A 21,725-nucleotide genomic window follows, 5' to 3' on the forward strand; every position below is an offset into this window, starting at 1 on the left:
TAATACATCATTAAAGAATATAAATTAATTCTCAAACCAGATCCTAATTTTAATCCCGTAATCCATTATGATAAACCCCAACTGGATTTATAAAAATGTGTTGCAATAAACACTAATATAGTATATACTAAATATGGTATGAATATGTACATTAAAAGTTCACCATGGGATTTAGAATCCTACAAAACATACAAAAACAAAAATTTCAAATATTTTCACTTTCAGCTAAACAAAAGCCTCTTGCTGCGTGTTGCGAATTCGCTTTCGAAGATCTTTAGAAAATTTCTTTGACATTTGTGGATCACCTCCTGATTCTTAAATGACAAAGAAAGAAATGATTGTCAATAATGAATATCACAGCATAAACTAGTAACGCAATATTCAAATATATACCTGTGACTGCTTCTTTGCAAATTTTCGCTATCTCATTTTCGTTCATATGACTAATTGATGCCAATTGGGTGATGAAGTTCTTTTCGTGGATCTATTAAAATAAGGACCGTAGTCTTCAAGTTTTTTGTCAAAGGCAATCCAATACCGGGACTACAAACCTGTAATTCTTCCAAGAGTTTCTCTTCCATTATGCGGTTTAATTCCTCCTTTTGTTTTGAAAGCTCTAAGTCCATTTCCCGTCGTAATTCCTGAAAACGGTTATTTTAGTTCCGGGAATTAGGTAGTGTTTTGGATACACGAAGGATGTTAGGTCTTTTTTTATGCGACTACGGTAAAAGGTAAGAATATTACCTCAAGTTTATGCTTCAGTTGTGTTTGAGCGAGAGCATTTATCATCACTCTAGTTGCTGATCTGTGGATTTTGTTGGAAACAAAAATAGGTTAATGCAATGTTCATATTATCATGCAGATTTAAATAAACGGCTTTAGTTTGACATTTAGTAACTGTTTTATGTACGCACGCACGCAGATACAGTATCAAATATCCTCGCGTGCTAAAGATCACGCCTCATCTCAACAACATATTAGATACGAGTTGTTTATTGAATAATAACTTATAATACACAACCTCACGCCCTGCTTCTTTTGTTGTTCAGCCTTCTCTTGGACCTCGGCAGATAAAGCTCTGTAAGATATTCAAAACAGAAAACTGGTTACCTTCCATTTTCACAGATTGATAAAACTATACATCAGCAAATGCTGTGATTGAGAAATACGGAATTTCGTTCGTGATCATCCACGGATATTGACGAAGGTTTTTACCTTTCTTTCTTCAATCTTTTTGCCTCAAGTTTCTGGTACATATTACGCTCTTGAATTTCCTTTGCTCTGGAATCAAATAAAATTATTTTGGAATAAGAAAAGAAAGAAAATCTAGTAGAAAAGGACAGAAGAAATAAATGCAAATGATATGAGAGCGTGTATTACTCGTTAATTTTTATTTCCAATGTTTTAATTTGACGCTGATGTTGCTTTAAGATTTTATCCGTGGCATTTCAGCAAACGTTCCTCTTTTGTTAATTTATCCACCATTTTCTCCTGTGCAGAGGAAGAAGATGTGAAATTTGCTGTTTCAATCGTATCGTCACAAATCTTGCAAAGATTTTGATCTTAAAAATCTTAATTTTAACTTGAACAAAGTCAAATTAAACGAGTTATGAACCTCGATGGCTTTAATAGTTTCATTCTGTCTTCGGATGATTTCATCTCGCCTTGCAACGCCAACCTAAATATCACAGATTTTATCAAAAAGGATTCACAGCTTATAAGAAATGTAATTTTAAAGCCTATTTTGAGACTATATTAAGAAATATTTTTCGGTAAAAAGTAAGATTTATTTCAAAAGACATTTGTAAAAACAGAAACGACTTGCATGAATTTGAAAGCGCAGCAATATTTACTTGAAGGGGTACTTCAAATGCCGTGGGAACGTTAGTTATATTACAAGATTACTCTCGCTTACTTGATGTTTGCCTAAGATCTCTCCTAGTCTTTTATCCTGCTCCTTCAAAGCTTCCTCGGTTTCCAATGCCAACCGCCTGAACACAAGCCATAAGAATATTACTATATAAAACCTAATATTGTACCAGAAAAACATAACCACTTGAGTAGCTTTTAAATATCCTGTCTTACTTGCAATTTAAAAAAGTTTTTCTTTCTATAATATTTTGTTCACACTCGCGCTGTTGTGTACCTTCTTAGATCCTCCAAAGCTTTGTCGTGGTCGTTTTCTAACTTCTTTATTTCTTCCTCATAAGCTTTATTCTAAAATACAGGCAAAACATAAGCGTTAGAAATAGTATTTCACGGAAAGAAACTGACATAAATAAGGTGATGTTGGACCGTGATGTTGGATTGTCGCGCTTCAAAGCGCATGATGTCTCCCAGCAGTGATGATTTGAAAAGGTACAGTACTTTGAATCTTCCTTGTGGTAACTAATGAAGTACATACATCCACCAACCTGTTCTCTCGCAAGATTTTCCTGTTTTTCCGGATCATTCTTGGATAATTCCTGTTCTTGGGCTTTCTTCATCTCCGCCAGTTTTGCTTTGCGTTGAGCCAATCTTTCCTCCAGTCTGTCGCGATTAATATCAGTTTATTTACCAGAACAAGCAGCATAAAATGCTAAACATGTGGTTTAAACCACACAAATGTTTCTTACCGTTTTTGTTGTCGTAATCGCGTGATTTGTAAATGATTATTCAAGTTCATTAAATTTTGTTCATGCTCAGCCATAACTTGTTTTCTCGCCCTTAAATAAACGAAATAGATAGGAACTAATCAAATACAATAAGTGTATCAGATTGACCAATCACAAGCACGGTAACGGTCAAACTAGCCAATCAAAAGAGCCACGTCTCGTACATACTCTTCTGTAAGACCAACTTGCATCTTCAAGACTTGATCAATGACCTCCTCTTGTTGAGTTATCAATTGTGTTTGTTCATTCTTGTGCTGAGCTCGTTCACGCTCCAGTTTTACTTTACGAGCTTCAATTCGTTCTTTCAACTGTAACCGTTGCTTATTCCTCGTTTCCTCTTGTTTCTCTGCAGACAAATTCAATCCAGCGTTAGAGAGGCAAAGCTCAGAGTGCAGAAAATGTAAACGTAAAAGTGCAAATCTATTTGGTATTTAAACTCACCGTTATATGAAGCCATGTCTCTTCTGTGATCTTCCATAAACTGTTCAACGTCTTGGTCTGACGACTGCGCCATGGTTTCCATCTTCTTCACAATGGCCTCTTCATATGATTGGATCTTTTCCTCTCTCTCTTCAACAAGATGCTGAAAGGTAATTGCAAGGTTTAGCAGAAGGAAAACTACTGGTATTCATCATCATCTCTTGTGCAATCCAAACCGCACACACCTGTCTCAACCTCTCCAACTCCTCTGCCTCGGTCTTATCAGCCTGTTGCTCTTCTTCCTCTCGTTCCATTGTGTGTTTCTTCTTCAGTTTAGTTTGTTCCTCTACGAAAGCTTCCAAATTCATTTCACCTTCAGACACTTGTTGGCATGTCTAAATGAAACACAAGAATACTTCTCAATACTTCTTCCTTTGATCTAAAATTTTGTCTGTAATTTTCACGCAGAGTAATTTCCTAAGTAACCTGTTTGTAGTGTTCTTCACTCTCTTCTTGCTGTTTCAAAGCTAGCATTCGCATCCTTTGCTCTCGTTTCTCTTTCAATCTAAGTGACAGCTTGTTTTGCTGAGCAAGAACATCTAAAAACGAGAGTAAATCATGGTCTCGTCAAAGGTTTGTTGATGGAGGCTGTTTGTCTACGATTGACCTGTCCCAGGTCAACCACTAGCTCCATATGACAGCCTGATTTCTGTGGAATCCTCACTGAGGGAAGAAACTTACTGTATTCGTGATTCTCCTGGAGTCGAGCTAAACTTTGTTCGTATTCTGATAAAATCCTTTAAAATAGAGCAAAAGAAAATAAGTTTCAGAAACGATTTCAAACGTAGTCTTGAACAATCAAATTATTACTCGTCTCGTTGCGATTCGAGGTTGTTATCGTCCTGACAAAGTTTGTCAAAGGCTTCCTTGTGTTTCTTTGGTAGATCTTCTATCACATCTTTTTCCTAGAAAAGCACACATTAAAATCTTCAAGAACACACAAAAACACTTAAAGTTCTTAGTCATGCAATACCTGGTCATTCATTTGATCGCGCAATTGAACCAGTGCCTGTCGACGTAGCAACTTTTCTTGTAAAACCTAAAAAGCAAAAGCCTTATATAGGATGTACTTGTGAGAGTAAAAGGATGTTGTTTACCTCTATTTTGTTAAGGAATCTACTTAAAATTTTTAGCAGACGAACGATACTGACCATGCTTTGTCTTGTCTGTTCTTCAACAAAGAATTTCTCACTCGCTGCCAAATTACTTTGTATCTTCATTATTATTCCATTTGCCTAACAAAAACAAAAGCTTTCCATATAAAATCACTTTATTCTAATTTATGATAAATATCAGGTGAATATCCCAATAGTTCACCTCTTCCTCTGACAATTGTGACTTTTCTTTAAAATCATTCGCGGCCGAATTTTGTAGCTCTGTTAATTCAGCCACAGTTTTCTTGCTGTACTTGCTGTGTAAGCTCTCTAGAGCTTCCTCAAGTTCATTCGGGTCTTTAATCTCTGACTTTAATCTCTGAAAACATCACAAAATCGTCTTCATTTTATGAAGTATCGTGTTGAGAGAAGACGTAACTTCATCACAAATAAATTCTCTGAGCATGCAGGATATCCCATGACAAACCTTGATTTCCTTCTCGTGTTCCAACTTATTATTTCTGTGAATATCTTCGACCGCCTAGGAATAAATTTGAACTATTTTCCACAAGATTTCTGGGTTATTGAGAGGTTTGTATAACAAAGAGGCGAACCTGCTCTAATCTTGCAATTGATTCTCGCCGATATATCTCTGAAATTCGACCTTTGTTGAAAAGAACGTCCAAAATCATCCTCCATATATGCAAAAATGTCTGCAAGAAAAGAAAAAAAAGATATTTGATATGCATGTACATTTTTAAGCATCGTTTTAAGCTATCAATCGTACATATAAATGATATAATTTGCAAACCAACCTCCCCCTTTTGCTTCAGAAGTTTGTCCTCCATTTCGAGAACAGATTTGAGATCCTGACCTTGAAGTTCCACCTCCATCTGTTCACTAAACGATGAAAGTAAATGAAATAAAATAAATGAATTGAGAACTGGCCAAAAAAAATTAAATTCGACTACGCCGTCTACGAAACAAATGCCATCACGTTTCTTCTGATCAAACTTGCTTAAGAAAAGACAGATGAAAGCAGAGAGTTGAAAGAGCCTTTGAACACGCTACCAACCTTGACATTTTCGTCAAGATTTCAATGATTGAGAAGCCATATTCCTGTGTGTCAATTGTCGGGTTTTCGTTCTCAGGAATATCCACAGAACTTCGTAAACTTGGCAGGCTTGTTCCTGTGGTTTTAGATCCAGCGTCGTCCTGGATAAAACCTGATCCATTTTCGTCAACAGGAGGAAGAGGCGAAATTTTATTTCGAGTGAAACCCTAAAAGAATTTCGTACACACAAAGTTTCGTACACACAATCAGTATCGTATTTCAATCTTGTTTTTTGCTTGATGCCAAACAAACGCCATCTTCCTTAACATACAAGCGACACTTAAAGCGACATATCACACTGACCGTTTTAGACCGTAGTTGACCATCTTGCATAGTTGGTGAAGATTTGTCAATGTTTACCATCACTATATTTTCTTTTCTCTTTTTCTTCTGGTTTTGTCGTTTTCGTTCTTTGTTTTCCTAGATAACGGAGTTTATAATATTTCTTTGTCACCAACTCGTTCAGCAACATGTGCTACAATTCTAATTCATACTTCAATTCTAATTGAATTCTAATTCAATATTTCAGTTCTAATTTTACAATTATATGTCACTTTTATCTATCGATAAAAAGTGTTATGTGTCATGTGTGTTACTCCTCAATGGAAAGTATGCAAACTGCGTTTGATATCTCTGTTGCGCGATACAAACTTTATCTCACTATACTGATTTTTCGTTGATTTGAATTGTCTTTTAATTTTTTTTTAATTTTTTAATTTTAAATTATGTATTATTCTGATTGCATGATAGTTCGTATATTATTTAAGTTGAGTTTAGTAGGATAATAAGTTAAATTTTATTTACCTCATATCTACGGTTTAATGCCTGGAACATCCCAGGAAACATAATACATCTAAGCGCCAAATATCCAACAATTGGCAACAAAAGAAGAGCTACCAAGATTGCCCAGAGCCAATCTGACGCTGAAAATTTGTTTGACATATGCTTCTCGCTGCGTCTTTTTTCTCCTTCTTCCCGCCCGGCAAACACGACTAATACCACAAGAAGATTGAGAAGAAAGACGCATAGCAATGCAAACACGATTACGATATAAACTTTATATCCAAAAATCCAAACATGTTTCGAAGGATCGCGAACGGCTGAAGTCGTAGTTTCCTTTCTACGCTTCGCCTCGACTTCACGGGCCACACAGCGCACGACAAGAAGTGCGAGAATAGCTCCGATTACAAAGAAGCCTAGGAACGTTAAAACTACAAATCCTGGCAAGGTATCGTCTTTTGGTAGCCATTCAATAACGTTTAAAACAGTACAATCACTAGGAACGTACTGTGATGAAGCGGCCATATTGCCTGTGTTGACAGATCGTCGCCATTGCCATGGCAACAATACGACGATTTATTTACACAAGAAAGATGGCGGCGACGAAGTCGACAACGTTTGGTAAAATGCCGCATAAAAATGGTACTTTCATCGGGAATTTCAAGGCAGGAAACACTACAGATGTCTCACCAGATCTTCATCTTAAAATGTCCAAAAAGATCGCACAGCTTACTAAGGTTGTTTATGCTTTAAACACGAAAAACGACGAGCAAGACAGTATCGTAGGGTACCTAAAGGAACGTCATGAAAATGAAATGCAGGAATTACTTAGGGAAACAAAAGGGAGAGTGAACGAACTTCAGCAGAGAATTGAAATATATGAACAGCAGAAGGCAGATGTGCGCAATTTAGAGCAGCGATTTCGCGAAGAAAGCGAAAAAAGGTCGCTTGTTGTAAGGGAATTTGAACAGTACAAGATTTCTGTCAAAGAAAAAGAGGAGACTCTACGAACAGAGAGAGAAATGAAGGCTAACGAGAACGTGAAACAACTTTTAGAAACAAAGAATAGTTTTGAGAAGCAGCTAGAGGATTTTAGAAAAACCCGAGAGCTTTTAGAGAAGGATAAAGATAAAGCAATGGAAGAACTGGTTGGTAAACATCACGAAGAGCTGGAAGAACTCATGAAAGCACATAGAGTGAGGTATGATGAGGTTGTTAAGGACAAAGAAAAACTAAAACAAGATCTTGAAGCAAAAATCAAAGATCTTAGTAATTCTCCGGAAGTTTTTCGTGCTGAACGCGAGAAGATTGAACGAGAATACATCGCAAAGTTGGACAAACTTAAAACACTCTACGAGAGGGAATTAGGCCATGCTAAAGAAGCGACAATAAAAGCTGAAGCATCTGTTAAAACTTTTCAACAAAAGGAGATTGATTTGAGAAACTCATGGAAGAATCAAGAGAAACAATATAAAGATAGAATTTTATCTTTGCGTAAAGATCTTGATTCTACAAAAGATCAAATTTTAGAGCTGGAAGGACAATTATCTGATGTTTCAAAAGAGGCAGCACTGAAAGGGGAGGGTAGTATGGAGATGAAAGGAAAATTGGATGAAGCTGTAAAAAGTGTTAATTCACTGACGAACGAATTGAGACAGTCAAAAAATGAATTGCAAGTGTTGATGAAACGTTCAGAAGGTTTAACTGATGAACTATCAAATAAAACACGTGAGTAAAACAAAGTGTCATGTCAAATAAACTGTCACGATAATTATTCTGTTTTTTATTAAAAAAACTATTGCCGTAATTTGTTTAATCAAATTACACTTGCCTCTGTATGGTTGTTAATCTAATTAGAGTTAATTTATGCACAAAATTTTCTAGTTGTAACATACTAATTAAATATTAAATGTAACATGTAATTAAATATTAATCCAGGTTACAATTATGTGACTGTAGTGTATTCTCAGCACTTATTATGGATCAATTTTTTAAATTATTTTATTTCTAATTTATAATGAAATATGTGTTTAGGTTCTCATCACAAACTAGAAGCAACATGTTTGAATCAAGAACAATCAATAAATGAATTGAAGAAACAGCTAGACTTATCCAAAGACAAGTCTTCCAAGCTTGAGTCTGATTTGAAATTGCTTGAGAATAATAAGGAAAGTTTAGCTACAGATTCTCAACAACAATTGCGCAAACTGGAGAAGGTAATCACACTTGTACACTACTGTATAATATTCAAACGATGTTGCAATCATATGTCTCTATTTCCAATCTTAAGCTTCTGTTTTTGATCATTTGTGTTCTAATTAAATATTATATTCTATGTAGAATGTTGAAGCCCTTGAGAAAGAGAAACAAGATATTAAATTTAAATATATCCAAGAAGTAGTTCTTACTAAAGATGAATCTGCCAAGAAGGAAAACAACTTGAAATCCCAGCATGAACAAGAACTGGTAAACTTAAAAAACAAATATGAACAAGCACTTGAAGAATTTAAGATGAGTTCAGAGACATTGTTAAGTCAGCAAAAAGCACAGCTGGATATGCAGTCCCAACAAGAACAAGAAAAACTTATGTTAGAAAAAGACGCTGTAATTGAGGCAAAGAACAGCGAACTTCAAAAAGTTCAGAAATTGTGTGAGGAAACATATATTAAGGTAGAGGCACTTTCTGGTCAAATACATGAAAGTGAAATTGGCCTTGGCTCAGCATCGTCAAGAATATCACGTTTGAATGAAATTGTGAAACAAAAACAAACAGAAATCAGTTCTTTGGAGGCGGAACTGGCATCATCGAAGACTTCAGTGGACAGTTTGAAGGTAAGAGCTAAATTTTATGGTACTTCTTGAATTTGTTTTTGATATAATACTGGTGCTACATTACAATTTCTTTTTATCTTAGAACGAAATTGAGGCGACCAATAACTCTTTAGAAAAAGAAAGAAAAAACGCGAAACTTTCGCATCAAAGGAATTTGGAAGAACTGAGGAAGGAATTAACTCAAGAATGGAGCGAAAGATTGAAGTAAGATTTTTAATATTTCACAGAATGTTTTACTTTTTGTGGAAATCTGGAAATATTTTTTTATCGTAGATCAGAGAACTCGTCGCTGCGAGCTTTGCTTAATCAACAACACGAAGATGGTCAACATGCGGCATTGAGACAACTCTCAGAGTTAAAGGAAGAGGAAAAGGAAGAGATTCGAGTGAACTCAGAGAAAAATATGGCCATTCTTCAGTCAAAGGTACATACGCCATTCCTTTCGTGTTTCATATCAGTAGCTATGTTTTCTTGAAGTGGCGTCTTTAACTGAGATCCCAACTTCTAGATCTGTCAACTTGAACAAGAACTAAAGGAAACTTCATCAAGACTTGTTTCATCTGAGAGAACGTTCAGGGAAAGCGCGAGTCAACAGCGAAGGACAATTGAAGAACAACGGTCCAGAGAAACCTTGGAATACAACGAAAAACTAAAGAATATTGAAGAGAAATATCGAGACGAAATTGCTCTTTTAAAAGAAATCAAAGAACAAGAATTAAAGGTAGAGATCTTTTAATACCATTCTGTCCAAACCTTTATTCTGGTTTTGTAAATTAATTATGTTTTCAACACGCAGGAATTGGAAACTAAATTAAAGAACACGCACGATGAGGAGACTTTGTCACAACTCAAAGCGTCTCAACTGAGTTTAGAAGTTGTTAGATCACAAGCTGAGATTGAAAGCAATAAGAAAATGGCTGAAGAACGAGTGAAGTTTGAAAAAGAAAAGGACGTTCTTGAGGGTGAACTTTTACGACGACGGAGAGAAGAAATTGGAAAGGTGAAGAATGATTTCGAGACACAGTTGAGTGTTTTGAAGTTGCAAGTTGAGAAAAGTGATGAGTTACGTACGAAAGAGGTACAGTAAGCTTTCGGCTGCTTTCCTGTCTCATTCCTTTGCATGGACGTCAAACTACACCTACCTGATTTCTCAGAGAAAGGATTTGTGCTTTCCAGGCCTTTACCAACTGATAATGATATATAATGTATACCTTCCTCTTTATTCAGACGGACAGACATGCAGCTCAAATCGAAGAATTGAGCAGTACCATTCGTCAGAATCAACTTCAAATTAGTGAACTTGACCGAGAACTTTCTGAAAGTAAAAACCAAACGAAACAACTTCATCGAGAAATTGAATTGAAAGGTCAAGAAATTTTGAATGTCAGACGAGAAGCGAATAGTCACATAAGGTAAGAGTTTTTATAGTCTGGATGACTTGAAAAAGGACGATATTTTTTAGTAATGTGTACGGCTCCTGTGCTTTAGGAAAAGTGAGGAAAAATTAGCAAAAGCGCACCAAAAAGAAATGGATTCCCAAGTTGCTGAACATCTGAGAGAAACACAAAATATGGTGAATGAATTTAACCGAGCTCAAGAACTGTTAAAAGACAAAGTCTCTGCTTTGCAACTCATGTAAGGTCTAAATTAGAACGTGTTGTTCATTATTGATATTCTTGGGCTTGTTCAGATTGCAACAACAGCGATTTACGTGACGTAAATATATTTCATTTTTAGGCTCGAAGAAGCAGAAGCTCGCTTCAGAAATCGACCATCAAGAGATGAGGACGTCGAGGTTCTGCAAAGTTTGAAAACAGCTTTAACTGAGAGAGACCTCGAACTCAAGAAGATGCTGGTACGTACACTACAACGTTGCTTCTGGTTCGTGCTGGGATAATGGCTAATATAGGATAATTTGGGATAATGTAGGATCATATAGGATAATAACTAATATATGATAATATAGGATAATGTGGAATAATTCAGTGTTGATTTTTTGGATTTTATTCTTCAGGATGAAAAGAGGTATTATCAGTTGGAACTATTAAACCGAGAGACAAATTTCAATAAAGTGTTCAAATCTGCACCTAATATTGGCGTGATCAACCCATTACAACACAAGGTAAGACCATAACCATTTTGTGTTGTGCCATCATCAGACCTGACGTTCATACATCTTCCTTTATATTCTCAGAAAAAACAAGGCAAAGAACAATATTCAGGCCAAGGAAGCACCATGATGCTGACGTCATCAAGACTTGAGCCCATGCCCGTCTCAAACCTCTCGGTCCACGAGAAGAAGCTGAACAATACCAGTCCCCTGCCCCCCGCGCCACCCAAGAAAATGAGCGCAACAAAAAGAACAACTGTGTACTAAACTGGAGTGAGAAACCACTCTTGAATTAGCAGAAATTTCGAGTGTAGATAATAATGCGCGTGAGATAACATAACATGTCTATGTTTATTCGACTATCGCGGCTGAAATAAATTGTAGATTTATCTGTTTGCGATTTAATTAGACTTTGATCTTTGTGATCGCGTGTACACTTATAGCAAGTCTATTAAAACTCTTCGGACGAGCGTCTAAGAGGTGTGGTAATACAGCTGATTATAACAGCAGGAATATTGTGAATGAAGTTTTAATTCATCGGCATCGGGACGTTTAATTAAAAATGACGCAAGGTAGCGCCCATGTTTTGCCTTTTGCGTCATGGTCGCTTGGTGATCTTCAACACAAGATGGTTCTCCACTCCATAATGCGTCGTAGAAAAAATTTTTTTGCACTCTAGATATTCTTAACCTGTTCAGTAAACGAGAGAATAGCTTATGGTTTGCCAGTTTGGTGAGATGGATGATCATTTGTATGCGATTGAAGCATTAATCCTACTTGAGGTAATTGCAGTGCGTTGAACGTAATTTGAAGCATGGGAGTGTTTTGAGAGAGATCACGTATCATTAGATCTCTATAAAAGCGACTCGATCTTGCTATCACACCAAGCATTTGGTACAAGCAAGAGTTCTAGGACGGTAAGTGGAATTATCAAATCAGTGTTACAATTGTGGTATATACGCCAGCAGCTTAACAGACTCTGTTTTGCTTATAGGTAAAGTTGAAGCAGTTGTACTAGGAATTTAAAACAAATACGAATACAGAAATGAGGATTTTGGTATATATTTGTGTTTACATTGTTATCCTAACTCAATCGTTGCCTTCACTGGAATGTCTTCCTATAACGAAATGCCTTGGGCAGGACGGATGCGATGAACTGAAAGAAATTAGGACGAATGCACCAACGCAAATTACACCAACGACAACAAGTTATTGGTCTTTTCCTAGAGCAATTTGCCCACCTTTTTTCCCAGATTTGAAAGAAACATTTCTGGAATTAGAGAGAATGCTTTACGAGAAAACAAGACAAGGTTATGATGCTGCAAAAGAGGTAAATACTTCATATTTCACAGCATGATCAAGAGTTCTTCTTTTATGCGATGTTATAACGTACTCTATATTTTCTAGCTCTTCAATCCCAGACAGGACCCTGAAACACGCAGCGTTGAAATGTCGACCAGCACTCAGCCAAGCGTGGAGATACGAACGACCGTGTTGGCACCAACAACTGCAGACCTTGATCAACCCTCACCGAGTGAATTCCCTCATTTACTATCTTAGGAATCGACGCAAATCGACGCAAATTACTTTTAAACCAAGTAATGAATTCAGACGATTTTAGATGTCATATTTTATTATTTAATTGATCAATACCTATATACATCGTTATTATCCATCCAAAAGTGTACTGAGACAAAATTGAATAAAGATGTGATGATGTGACGTGCAGTTTTTTCTGTCGATTTTGTTATTTATGTAATCACAGAGTTATTGTATTAAATTTGTTCCCATAAAAACTGAGTGGTTTCTCCTTCAACTTTCGCAGGCTACTTAGCGATTTGCCCAGACGTTGTTGGTAGTATTTTGTTTTACACATCTTCCTTGCGGCATTTGCCATTGAGGTTTGTTATTTGTGTCGCACACCAAACCCTTATCACAAGTGCCATCTGTTCCCCAAAAACCATTGCAAGTTTCACCCAGGATCTTGGCACAAATTTGAGAGCAACCACATTCATCCCAGGCCAGACCACCTTTGCATTTCAAACTCTGGACGCTCTTGCATGGCCAGTACATATACTCACAAAAACATTCATACGCTTGACACGACGCAGAAAAGGCAATAAGGAACAACAAGACGTAGGCAAGCTTTTTGTTCATCTTTTAATCTAAATTAAATGATAGAACCGGTTTGTTTATTTTTTTAATACAGGACACTTCACGAGATTCTAGGCTAAATCTTTCCAAAGTCACACACACACACTTCCTTTCAAAGCTGGATATTTTAATAAAATACCTTTCATCCCAGTTCAGCAATGATTTTTATGACAGAGCAGGAGGATTTTCTTCACAATACAAGTTTCAACAGTACTTATTGCGTTCAACGAAGGAAAACACTTCCTAATCGTGACCTCACGGACCACGGCTGGATGTTACGTCGTTTGAGACGCAGCGAGATACTTGCATTTGCTCCGATTTCCGGATTTCTTGCCGCACCCTAATCTTTATGCTTTCCATATTTCGCGATAATAATGAATTAATAAACTGTTGTTTAGAGGCATTTAGGCTTTCGTAGTCGTTGTCAGTTATTCAGACGTTAAGCCGGTTTTCCACTAGCGATATTTTTCGCGCGAAGCGACATTTTACTTTTGTTTCAGAGCTCTCAACTGCAACCATCTGGAACGAATTGCTCAAATACAAAGGAATAAAGTCGCTTCGCGCGAAGAATATCGCTAGTGGAAAACCGGCTTAAAGTGTTTGAAGTGTTGATCCACATAGTTAGGGTAAGTCTTGCAAACCGGGTAGATATAGTTAGTGACCTTGTAAAGCTGTACGAGTTGAGAGCAATGCTCAGAATAATGATCGTACAGTACAATTGTCCCGAATAAGCCAACATTCCTCCTCTCGAGTGTGAAAAACCCTGTTCAAAACACCGGCATTTTATTGACCACTGCAATGGACAATAGAAATATGCAAAACATATTGCCCTGAGAGTGTAAAACTTTGCCTCATTTATTCCGGGCTATTCTTCCAAACTGGGTCGGGGAAATTACATTATTTGCATGAGGCTTTTACTGTAAAGTGTTATCGATGCATAAGTTGCATTGTTCTTTGGAATGTCGATGATCTCACCCAATCGAAGAGTCGTGTGGCAGATGAGTTGAGGCAATAAAACGTGGTTGAATTCGGGAAAGAATTCATAATGTGGTGATAGTCTCGAAGAAGAAGGATCTTGAAAAGAAGCTTCGGGAAAAGTTGGAAGAATCCTGCTCAGGTACATGCTTCTGGTTGTTTTAAAGAATCTGTTGGCTTGATCTTTGGCTTTGCAAATTAATTCCTTGCCGTGTTGATTTGAATAGACAGAAGACATTAGTGCATGGAGGCATATTCTTGCTGATTTTCACTGCTATATCTTCTATATTTCGATTGAAAAATGCCAAATGCAAGTGAGCTGTTAACTTGATTATGTTTTTTCTTTCTTACTTGATTTCAGAACGAACTACGGCGCCGAAAGATGGGGAAGGAGAAACACAAACGCTTGCTCGCAGCGAATAATAGGTATTGTTCTGTTAATATATGTGTATTTTGCATTTGTGACTTGAAAAAACACGTTTGTACTTTGTACACGGACAGTCACGGTGGACGAAACTTAGAATAGTTTTGATATATAGAAAGGAATTCGAAGTTTATGACCGTAACTAACTTTCCCGGCTGGCCCTATTCGTTTTTCGGACAGGGTTGTCATATCGGGAATACTCGTTTTGAAGAAGAAAGACGGATTGAAACTCAATGCCTATATAATTATTTGTATTGTTATATGAATGTACTATGCTAGACTTCCCTGTCCTTTTGTTTTACCGAAGTTCTGTTTTTGTAGAACGAAAGAATCGTAAAGAGATGTCGGACCTGCCTTGGGACATTTATGCACGCAAATACAAAACTCGATTTCGACAATATGCATGAGTTAAAATTGCATGGAATTTGGCTTTTGACTGAGATATAAACTGAACACTCTTCTGTTTACCTCCTTCATTTTCAAGTTTTCCGCCTGTGCATGATTTTTGCATGAAGTCTGGTCGTATCAAGCGCATGCGGAGTGAATACAAGTGATTCTGGGGCCCCAATCACTTGTGTTTTCTCCATCTTGACGACTATATAGTCCGGACAAAAATATCGCTCAGAGAGCGCCTAAAACATAAAAACATGAAATATGTATTTCTAGAAGGAGATGATAGTCCAGTGTTCTTGCTTTCTTGTACAAAAACGTGCATGACATTTTGTATTAAAACGTGCATGACATTTTGTATTAAAACGTGCATGACATTTTGTACCAAAACGTGCATGAAATTTTGTATTAAAACGTGCATGGCATTTTGTATTAAAACGTGCGTGACATTTTGTTTTAAAACGTTCATGACATTTTGTATTTAAAACGTGCATGACATTTTGTATTTAAAACGTGCATGACATTTTGTACCAAAACGTGCATGACATTTTATACCAAAACGTGCATGACATTTTATACCAAAACGTGCATGACATTTTGTATTAAAACGTGCATGACATTTTGTATTAAAACGTGCATGACATTTTGTATTAAAACGTGCATGACATTTTGTATTAAAACGTGCATGACATTTTGTATTCGCGTGCGCAATGCGAAGGCCTTACGAGTGACTTACGTTGGAGTGTTGGAGGTTCGGTATAATTTATCCTTGAGTGCTTTATACATAAGTGACATTTCTCTCTTGGAAATTATTCATATCACACTTTTGTTGTCAGATGATGAAGGATCGTCGCAGGATCAGATGTTGAAGGATCGTCGCAGGATCAAATGGTATGGTATTAGCACCCAAGTGGTATTTGTGACTTGGAAATTAATATCATATCTTTGTGATGAAGGATCGTCGCAGGATCAGATGTTGAAAGATCGTCGCAGGATCAGATGTATGTTGAAAGATGGTCGCAGGATCAGAAGGATCGTCGCAGGATCAGATGTTGGTCGATGAAACAGATTTACAAGTAGAAGCTGGTTGAGGTATTATTACATACCATAGGCAGAGTAATGCATGATTAATGTAGTGCATGATTATTGATTAATGTAGTGCATGATTAATGTAATGCATGATTAATGTAGTGCATGGTTTATTCCTGCTGGTGGTCTAACCTAGTATATTCACACACCAAGTGACATTTTCACTCTTTCGACAATGCATGATAACAGGAAATTTCTCACAGCTCTTATGAGAGCGTTTTTGAGGTTTCTCGAGGAAAAGTTTTGTCACTTGGTGTGAACGACTTAAGTTTATATTCTTGCCTTATAAGACCACCTTAATGCTACTGCGGGAGCATAATGCATGAGGGGCTTTAAAGCGTTGAAATAAAAATAAGAAAATGCAATTAGCATTTATGATATTATCGAATTCGTATTAGCCTAATTTTAGATTAATACGAATGTAATCGCGAGTACTTATATGATTACATAAGTTCTCTGTTCAGCTTATTATAATGCGAGCATTTCGAAGGACCGTCCGTCTATGGCAACAAAAATTATACTTTTGCGGCATGGAATTTAACCGAATTTCGAAGTTTGAAATGAAGAAGAAAAAATGACCATTTGATGTTTAGACACTACACTCTTCTGTCTCTCTTGTTTATTATTAATTTTTCGGATTGCAGTTCAGCTCTCGAGAAAGTAAACGTCCAAAATATAATCTTTGCTTTGACTTGTATGAAAAAGAAAATATACCTCCTACATTACATTACATGATATATTTCATTGCACTGACTTGCCTAAAAAGACTGATTAGCCCTCTTAATAGCCTTTGCATTTTGACACACTTACTATGTTGTTTAATTTTTTACACGCTCCACCGTCGAGATGTGGTTGAAGAACTCAACTGTTTGGGATGAAGCAAAGAAGCGCTGAGTGAAATGCTGTATTTGTACGGCGCGAATCAAGGTAAAGAACGTTATATTGATTACCCATACTTTGAGTAAGCTGCATGTTGATTACCCATATTGAGTAAGTTGCATGCCCAATTTTCGACTCCCTTAAACGAGAGCATAAAAAAAGATAAAATTATGCATGAGTATTAATACATTAGGTTGCAAGTCGTACTACATGAGGTGCATGCATGACCTAACAGAAGAGTGTTGTTGTCTCTACCGACCGTGCATGAATACGAATCATTTCTTCCAAAATGCCGGATTTCCAAAAAAGCATGAACATTTGAATAATTGAAATAATTTTTGTTGCCATTGTCGGACAAAGCGCAAGCGCAGTTAAATTAATCCTAGCCGCTGCTGTTTTGCAACATACACCATATGCGCGCTTCGTTTGTTAGACCACCACCAGAAATAATTGACGAAGCCGAAAAATTGCATGACGATTTCTGAAAAATAGCGGATCTCAAACAGTCAACTAAGATAAAAACTGAGGTGTCGTGTACTTGTTTCTATTGCGGACGGTTTCTAAATAAAAATACCAAATTCGGACCGCCGGTCAGGTAACCTGAAATTCAGGTTACCTTTGGAGGGTTTTTCACCGGGCACTCCGGTTTCCCTCCTTTTCTTTTGGCTTTAAAAAACAGTGTCCATGTCTGGGGCCAAACCAAAACGTGTTCGTTGATAGTGAAAAGATTTCTAGCATTTTTTAAAAAAAAATAACATGCATGAACTGCAAGTTAAAAAGGCATGTGTTTGGCTTCTGGGTTGAATTCCCAGAGCACTGACGTAAAAGAATTGAACATGTGGGAGACTGGGCTGAATCTTGTTGAAAATTGCATTCCCATGACGCAATATATACAATAATGCAAAGTTGTTTTTGAGATAAAAGCACGTTGAAAGCAATATATCAATACAAAATATTAATATAAACATGGATTGCAATGAGCAGTTCCATAGTGTGAAATGGAAAACTAAAAGCATGCCAAAACTTTTCGAATTGAAGTCCGCAAATTTCCAAAATGACCATATTGCAGCTTGTGGCGGTATAAGACAAACTACATCACACTGCACTGCGCGAACGTGAGAAAGAATCTCGTACACGCGTATATAATGATAAATGAAGACAGAAGCTGAGGCAGGATGTGATACATTGTGTTCCTAAGCGACTTCCCGCTTGAATATTGCTTCCTAAGCTATTTCATCCCAGGCAAGGCAAAAATGCACCGGCGAGATACAAACATGCACGCAAATATATTTGATCAATTCCAGGTTCTGTTTGACGTATGGGGAAACAATACATAATCCTGACACAATCGGATGAGTCAACATCGTATGTTTCAACATATTGGTAAATTATATGCGCAAAAATAGCCTCTTAACCGATTTAACCCTTTTCTGTTATCAACTTATCAAGTCTGTAGCCTTCATTCACATTCAGGGCACTTCAGAAGTCTATATATATATTTAGTATTTCGTAAATCGATTTTATATTAAAGCGATCATTTCTTTAAGTTGCTTATGAGCCCGGCTGCTTATGAGCATATCTGGTGGCGCTTACTGGTCATGTTGTTGAATGAAAGACATTTTAATTACCAATATGAATTTATGGTTGGATCCCCTCTTAACCCGTTAAACATCATTCTATTATTATAAAGTGCGACTGATGAAGGCGTTATTAAAAAACAAAGAATAATCCAAAGATTAGTATCTTGAACCTAAAATTAGGTGAAGATTTTCACCGATTATATTTTTAGATATCAGTCTGGCTGATGACGATTTAGAAATAAAATCGAAATATCATGATACACGAACTCATTGGGTGTCTTGTTTGCTGTGTTCCCGCCTATATTTCACGTTTCCAGATGTGAAACCTCACCCTTTGTTGCTTTATATCATTAAAGTATTTCTGCACGTATTCTTCGGCTCTTTCAGATCAAAATTGGGCTGAAGAGGATGTCTGAATACGTGTAAGTATTTGCAATTGAATACAACAATGCGGATAAGTTATGACGTTTGCGTTGCTGGATCCCAGGAGGGAGATGCAAGGTGATGATGAATACTGTCAACGACTTCAAACATTTCTACGCAAACAAGGCGCAAAATAACGCAGCGTTGACGCAAAACCCAGGCTATAAAACTTGCGTATACATCATGAAAATCCCCAAACAGTTTTGTCTTTGTGTGTTTCAACATTTACGAAGTCTCGAATTCTAGTTCGCGCTATTGACTCGTTCAATCAATCAAGGTGAACGCTAGCTGACACTTGTTATCAGGAAATCATTGCTGAAAACGTATCAGATTTCCTGTCCGTACCTTATATAAGTTAACGTTGGTCAAGGTCGCAATATAATTATTGTCGCATCATTAGAAGACTTTGGTCCGCAAGGGAATTAAAAAACTCGGGCGTTAATATGAACACACTTATAGGCGTTATCACGTTGTTTTTTCTCTCAGTCTATGGGGCTGAAGGACTCAGTTGCCAATGTCGTGAAGAAATGTGCGACACTCTAGATATACTGAAACAAAAATGTAAGGGAGGTTTAGTGTCTGATGCTTGTCACTGCTGTAAAACATGTGCCAAACTGGAAGGTGAAAGATGTGGTGGAATGTTCAACCTTCATGGAAGATGCGACCAAGGTCTAATTTGTCAATATTCTTCGTGGATATTTTATCATAGAAATGGTTTTTGTAGATTGAGAAATCAAGTCGTAAGAACCGAAACACCGCCAACAAAAGCTACTGTGGTATGTAGAAACTTTATATATTTTATAAATATTTCTGTCCCTTCTTCTCTTTCCCACTTCAATCGAATCGTATTGTTGTATTTGATCAAATTATCCTTTTCTTTCCAAACTTTCGTGTTGTCGATTTTTATAAGAACACTTTTATATATGTTCATAATATAGCTTCCAAGAAAATGGCACAAGATATTAATAAAAACTGTTGAAAATACTAAGCTTTCCTTTGGCTCTGGGGATGATGATCAGGAATCTGCAGTTAAGGCTCGAACGCCAAATACCGAAACATATTTTGAAGAGGGAACAAGTCCAGTTCAAACAGAACAACCTAGTAAAACAGACTTGTATCTTGAAGAAGAATTGAGAACAACTCAGCTTCCAGACCATGAAACTGAACAACCTACTGAAGTTATTGATTTATTCTCTGGAGATGCGGACGACGACGATGATGATTCCAAAACAACTACTCAACTTCCAGACCATGAAACTGAACAACCTACTGAAGTTATTGATTTATTCTCTGGAGATACGGACGACGACGATGATGATTCCAAAACAACTACTCAAGCCACTCAAAAGCCAACTGAAATCACTGAATTATCCTATGAAGAATTAAAAACAACTTCCACGACACGACAACCACACTCTGAAACAACAACTGCAGAAAATAAGGTGAGCAATATGGTTTAATTGCATCCTGTGTCCTTGTTAAAAACCAGCTGTCACATGCACGTATTAAATCGACTGAGTTTCCGTACCTACTCAATTAAATAAACAGGAATATGGAAGATCGTATGATAATAACAATTTTTTATATCTTGTAGGATATACATTGTATACATTTTATAAGAACCATTTTATATATGTTCATAATATAGCTTACAAGAAAATGGCACAAAACATTAATAAAAACTGCTGAAAATACTGAGTTTTCCTCTGGCTCTGGGGATGATGATCAGGAATCTGCAGTTAACGCTCGAACGCCAAATACCGAAACGTATTTTGAAGAAGGAACAAGTCAGGTTCAAACAGAACAACCTACTAAAACAGACTTGTATCTTGAAGAAGAATTGAGAACAACTCAGCTTCCAGACCATGAAACAGAACAGCCTACTGAAGTTATTGATTTGTTCTCTGGAGATGCGGACGACGACGATGATGATTCCAAAACGACTACTCAAGCCACTCAAGAGCCAACTGAAATCACTGAATTATCCTATGAAGAATTAAAAACAACTTCAACGACACGACAACCACACTCTGAAACAACAACTGCAGAAAATAAGGTGAGCAATATGGTTGAATTCCATCCTGTGTCCTTATTATGTATTAATCGACTGAGTTTCCTTACCTACTCAATTCAATAGATAGGAAGATGAAAGATCGTTTGATAACCTTTTTTTTTATATCTTGCAGGATATACAGATCATCTTCTAATCAAATTGAGGAATTGATATCTGCCTTGTAAACACAATTATGATGGTTCACAGCATACATTCATCTCAATATCGAACTGCTTGTTTGCAATTGTATTTATGATACAAAGAGTAATGTTAATTATAGGTACTTGAACATAAAAATATTGAAACTGTCAGAATGCATGGAGAAATTGAAAAAGAAATATATGTTAAAAAAGTAGTTTTTGTAAACGTGTGAAAGATATTTTGTTAATAGAGGTTTACATCACTCCGCACTTAGCCGAGATTCAACGAAGCGTGAGTTGACTTTGAGGTAATAAAAGAGTATAAAATACGATCCTGGCAGTGTTGTAGACACATTATACGGCGGTAACAGCGTCAATGACAGCTTGCTTCATCCAACCGAAAAGGGCAGATGGTTATGTGCTCGAGCAGTTTAGGTTAACGATCATAGATATGATATTTATATATCGCTTGCATCCTCTTAACGAGAATGATATTGTTTGCAAGAAAACAAGGTCGAGCTAATTGCTCAGAGAATTTTATTCATGGTGTGCTC

The 21,725-nt window shown here is 36.8% G+C and overlaps 2 protein-coding genes and 1 pseudogene across 4 annotated transcripts; 2 read left to right on the forward strand and 1 right to left on the reverse strand.

The window, feature by feature from the left end:
* Positions 1-36: 36 nt before the first annotated feature.
* LOC114515781 lies at positions 37-6,656 on the reverse strand (annotated as a pseudogene).
* On the forward strand, positions 6,549-12,843 carry LOC114515769 (protein FAM184A-like). Of its 2 annotated transcripts, none has more exons than XM_028535064.1 (14): positions 6,549-7,850; positions 8,157-8,338; positions 8,463-8,954; positions 9,037-9,158; positions 9,228-9,378; positions 9,463-9,675; positions 9,751-10,032; positions 10,182-10,366; positions 10,443-10,589; positions 10,692-10,809; positions 10,969-11,076; positions 11,149-11,981; positions 12,059-12,394; positions 12,472-12,843. In XM_028535064.1, the coding sequence occupies exons 1-12, from the start codon at positions 6,680-6,682 to the stop codon at positions 11,329-11,331; spliced, it is 3,354 nt and encodes a 1,117-aa protein (XP_028390865.1). In that variant the 5' UTR covers positions 6,549-6,679; the 3' UTR covers positions 11,332-11,981; positions 12,059-12,394; positions 12,472-12,843. The 2 variants fall into 2 exon arrangements, with proteins under 2 accessions (XP_028390865.1, XP_028390866.1); XM_028535065.1 differs by having other exon boundaries at positions 11,149-11,846.
* A 6,324-nt stretch (positions 12,844-19,167) lies between these two features.
* Positions 19,168-21,386, forward strand: LOC114516362 (cell wall protein IFF6-like). Of its 2 annotated transcripts, XM_028535812.1 has the most exons (5): positions 19,168-19,754; positions 19,917-20,178; positions 20,275-20,420; positions 20,627-21,034; positions 21,165-21,386. In XM_028535812.1, exons 1-5 carry the CDS (start codon positions 19,422-19,424, stop codon positions 21,183-21,185), a joined length of 1,170 nt encoding a protein of 389 aa, XP_028391613.1. In that variant the 5' UTR covers positions 19,168-19,421; the 3' UTR covers positions 21,186-21,386. The 2 variants fall into 2 exon arrangements, with proteins under 2 accessions (XP_028391613.1, XP_028391612.1); XM_028535811.1 differs by having other exon boundaries at positions 19,917-20,420.
* The last annotated feature ends 339 nt before the right edge of the window (positions 21,387-21,725 follow it).

Source organism: Dendronephthya gigantea, unplaced genomic scaffold (genome assembly GCF_004324835.1).
Source record: "Dendronephthya gigantea isolate DGI-Jeju-01 unplaced genomic scaffold, DenGig_1.0 000005F, whole genome shotgun sequence".
NCBI classification, from domain to species: Eukaryota; Metazoa; Cnidaria; class Anthozoa; order Malacalcyonacea; family Nephtheidae; genus Dendronephthya; species Dendronephthya gigantea.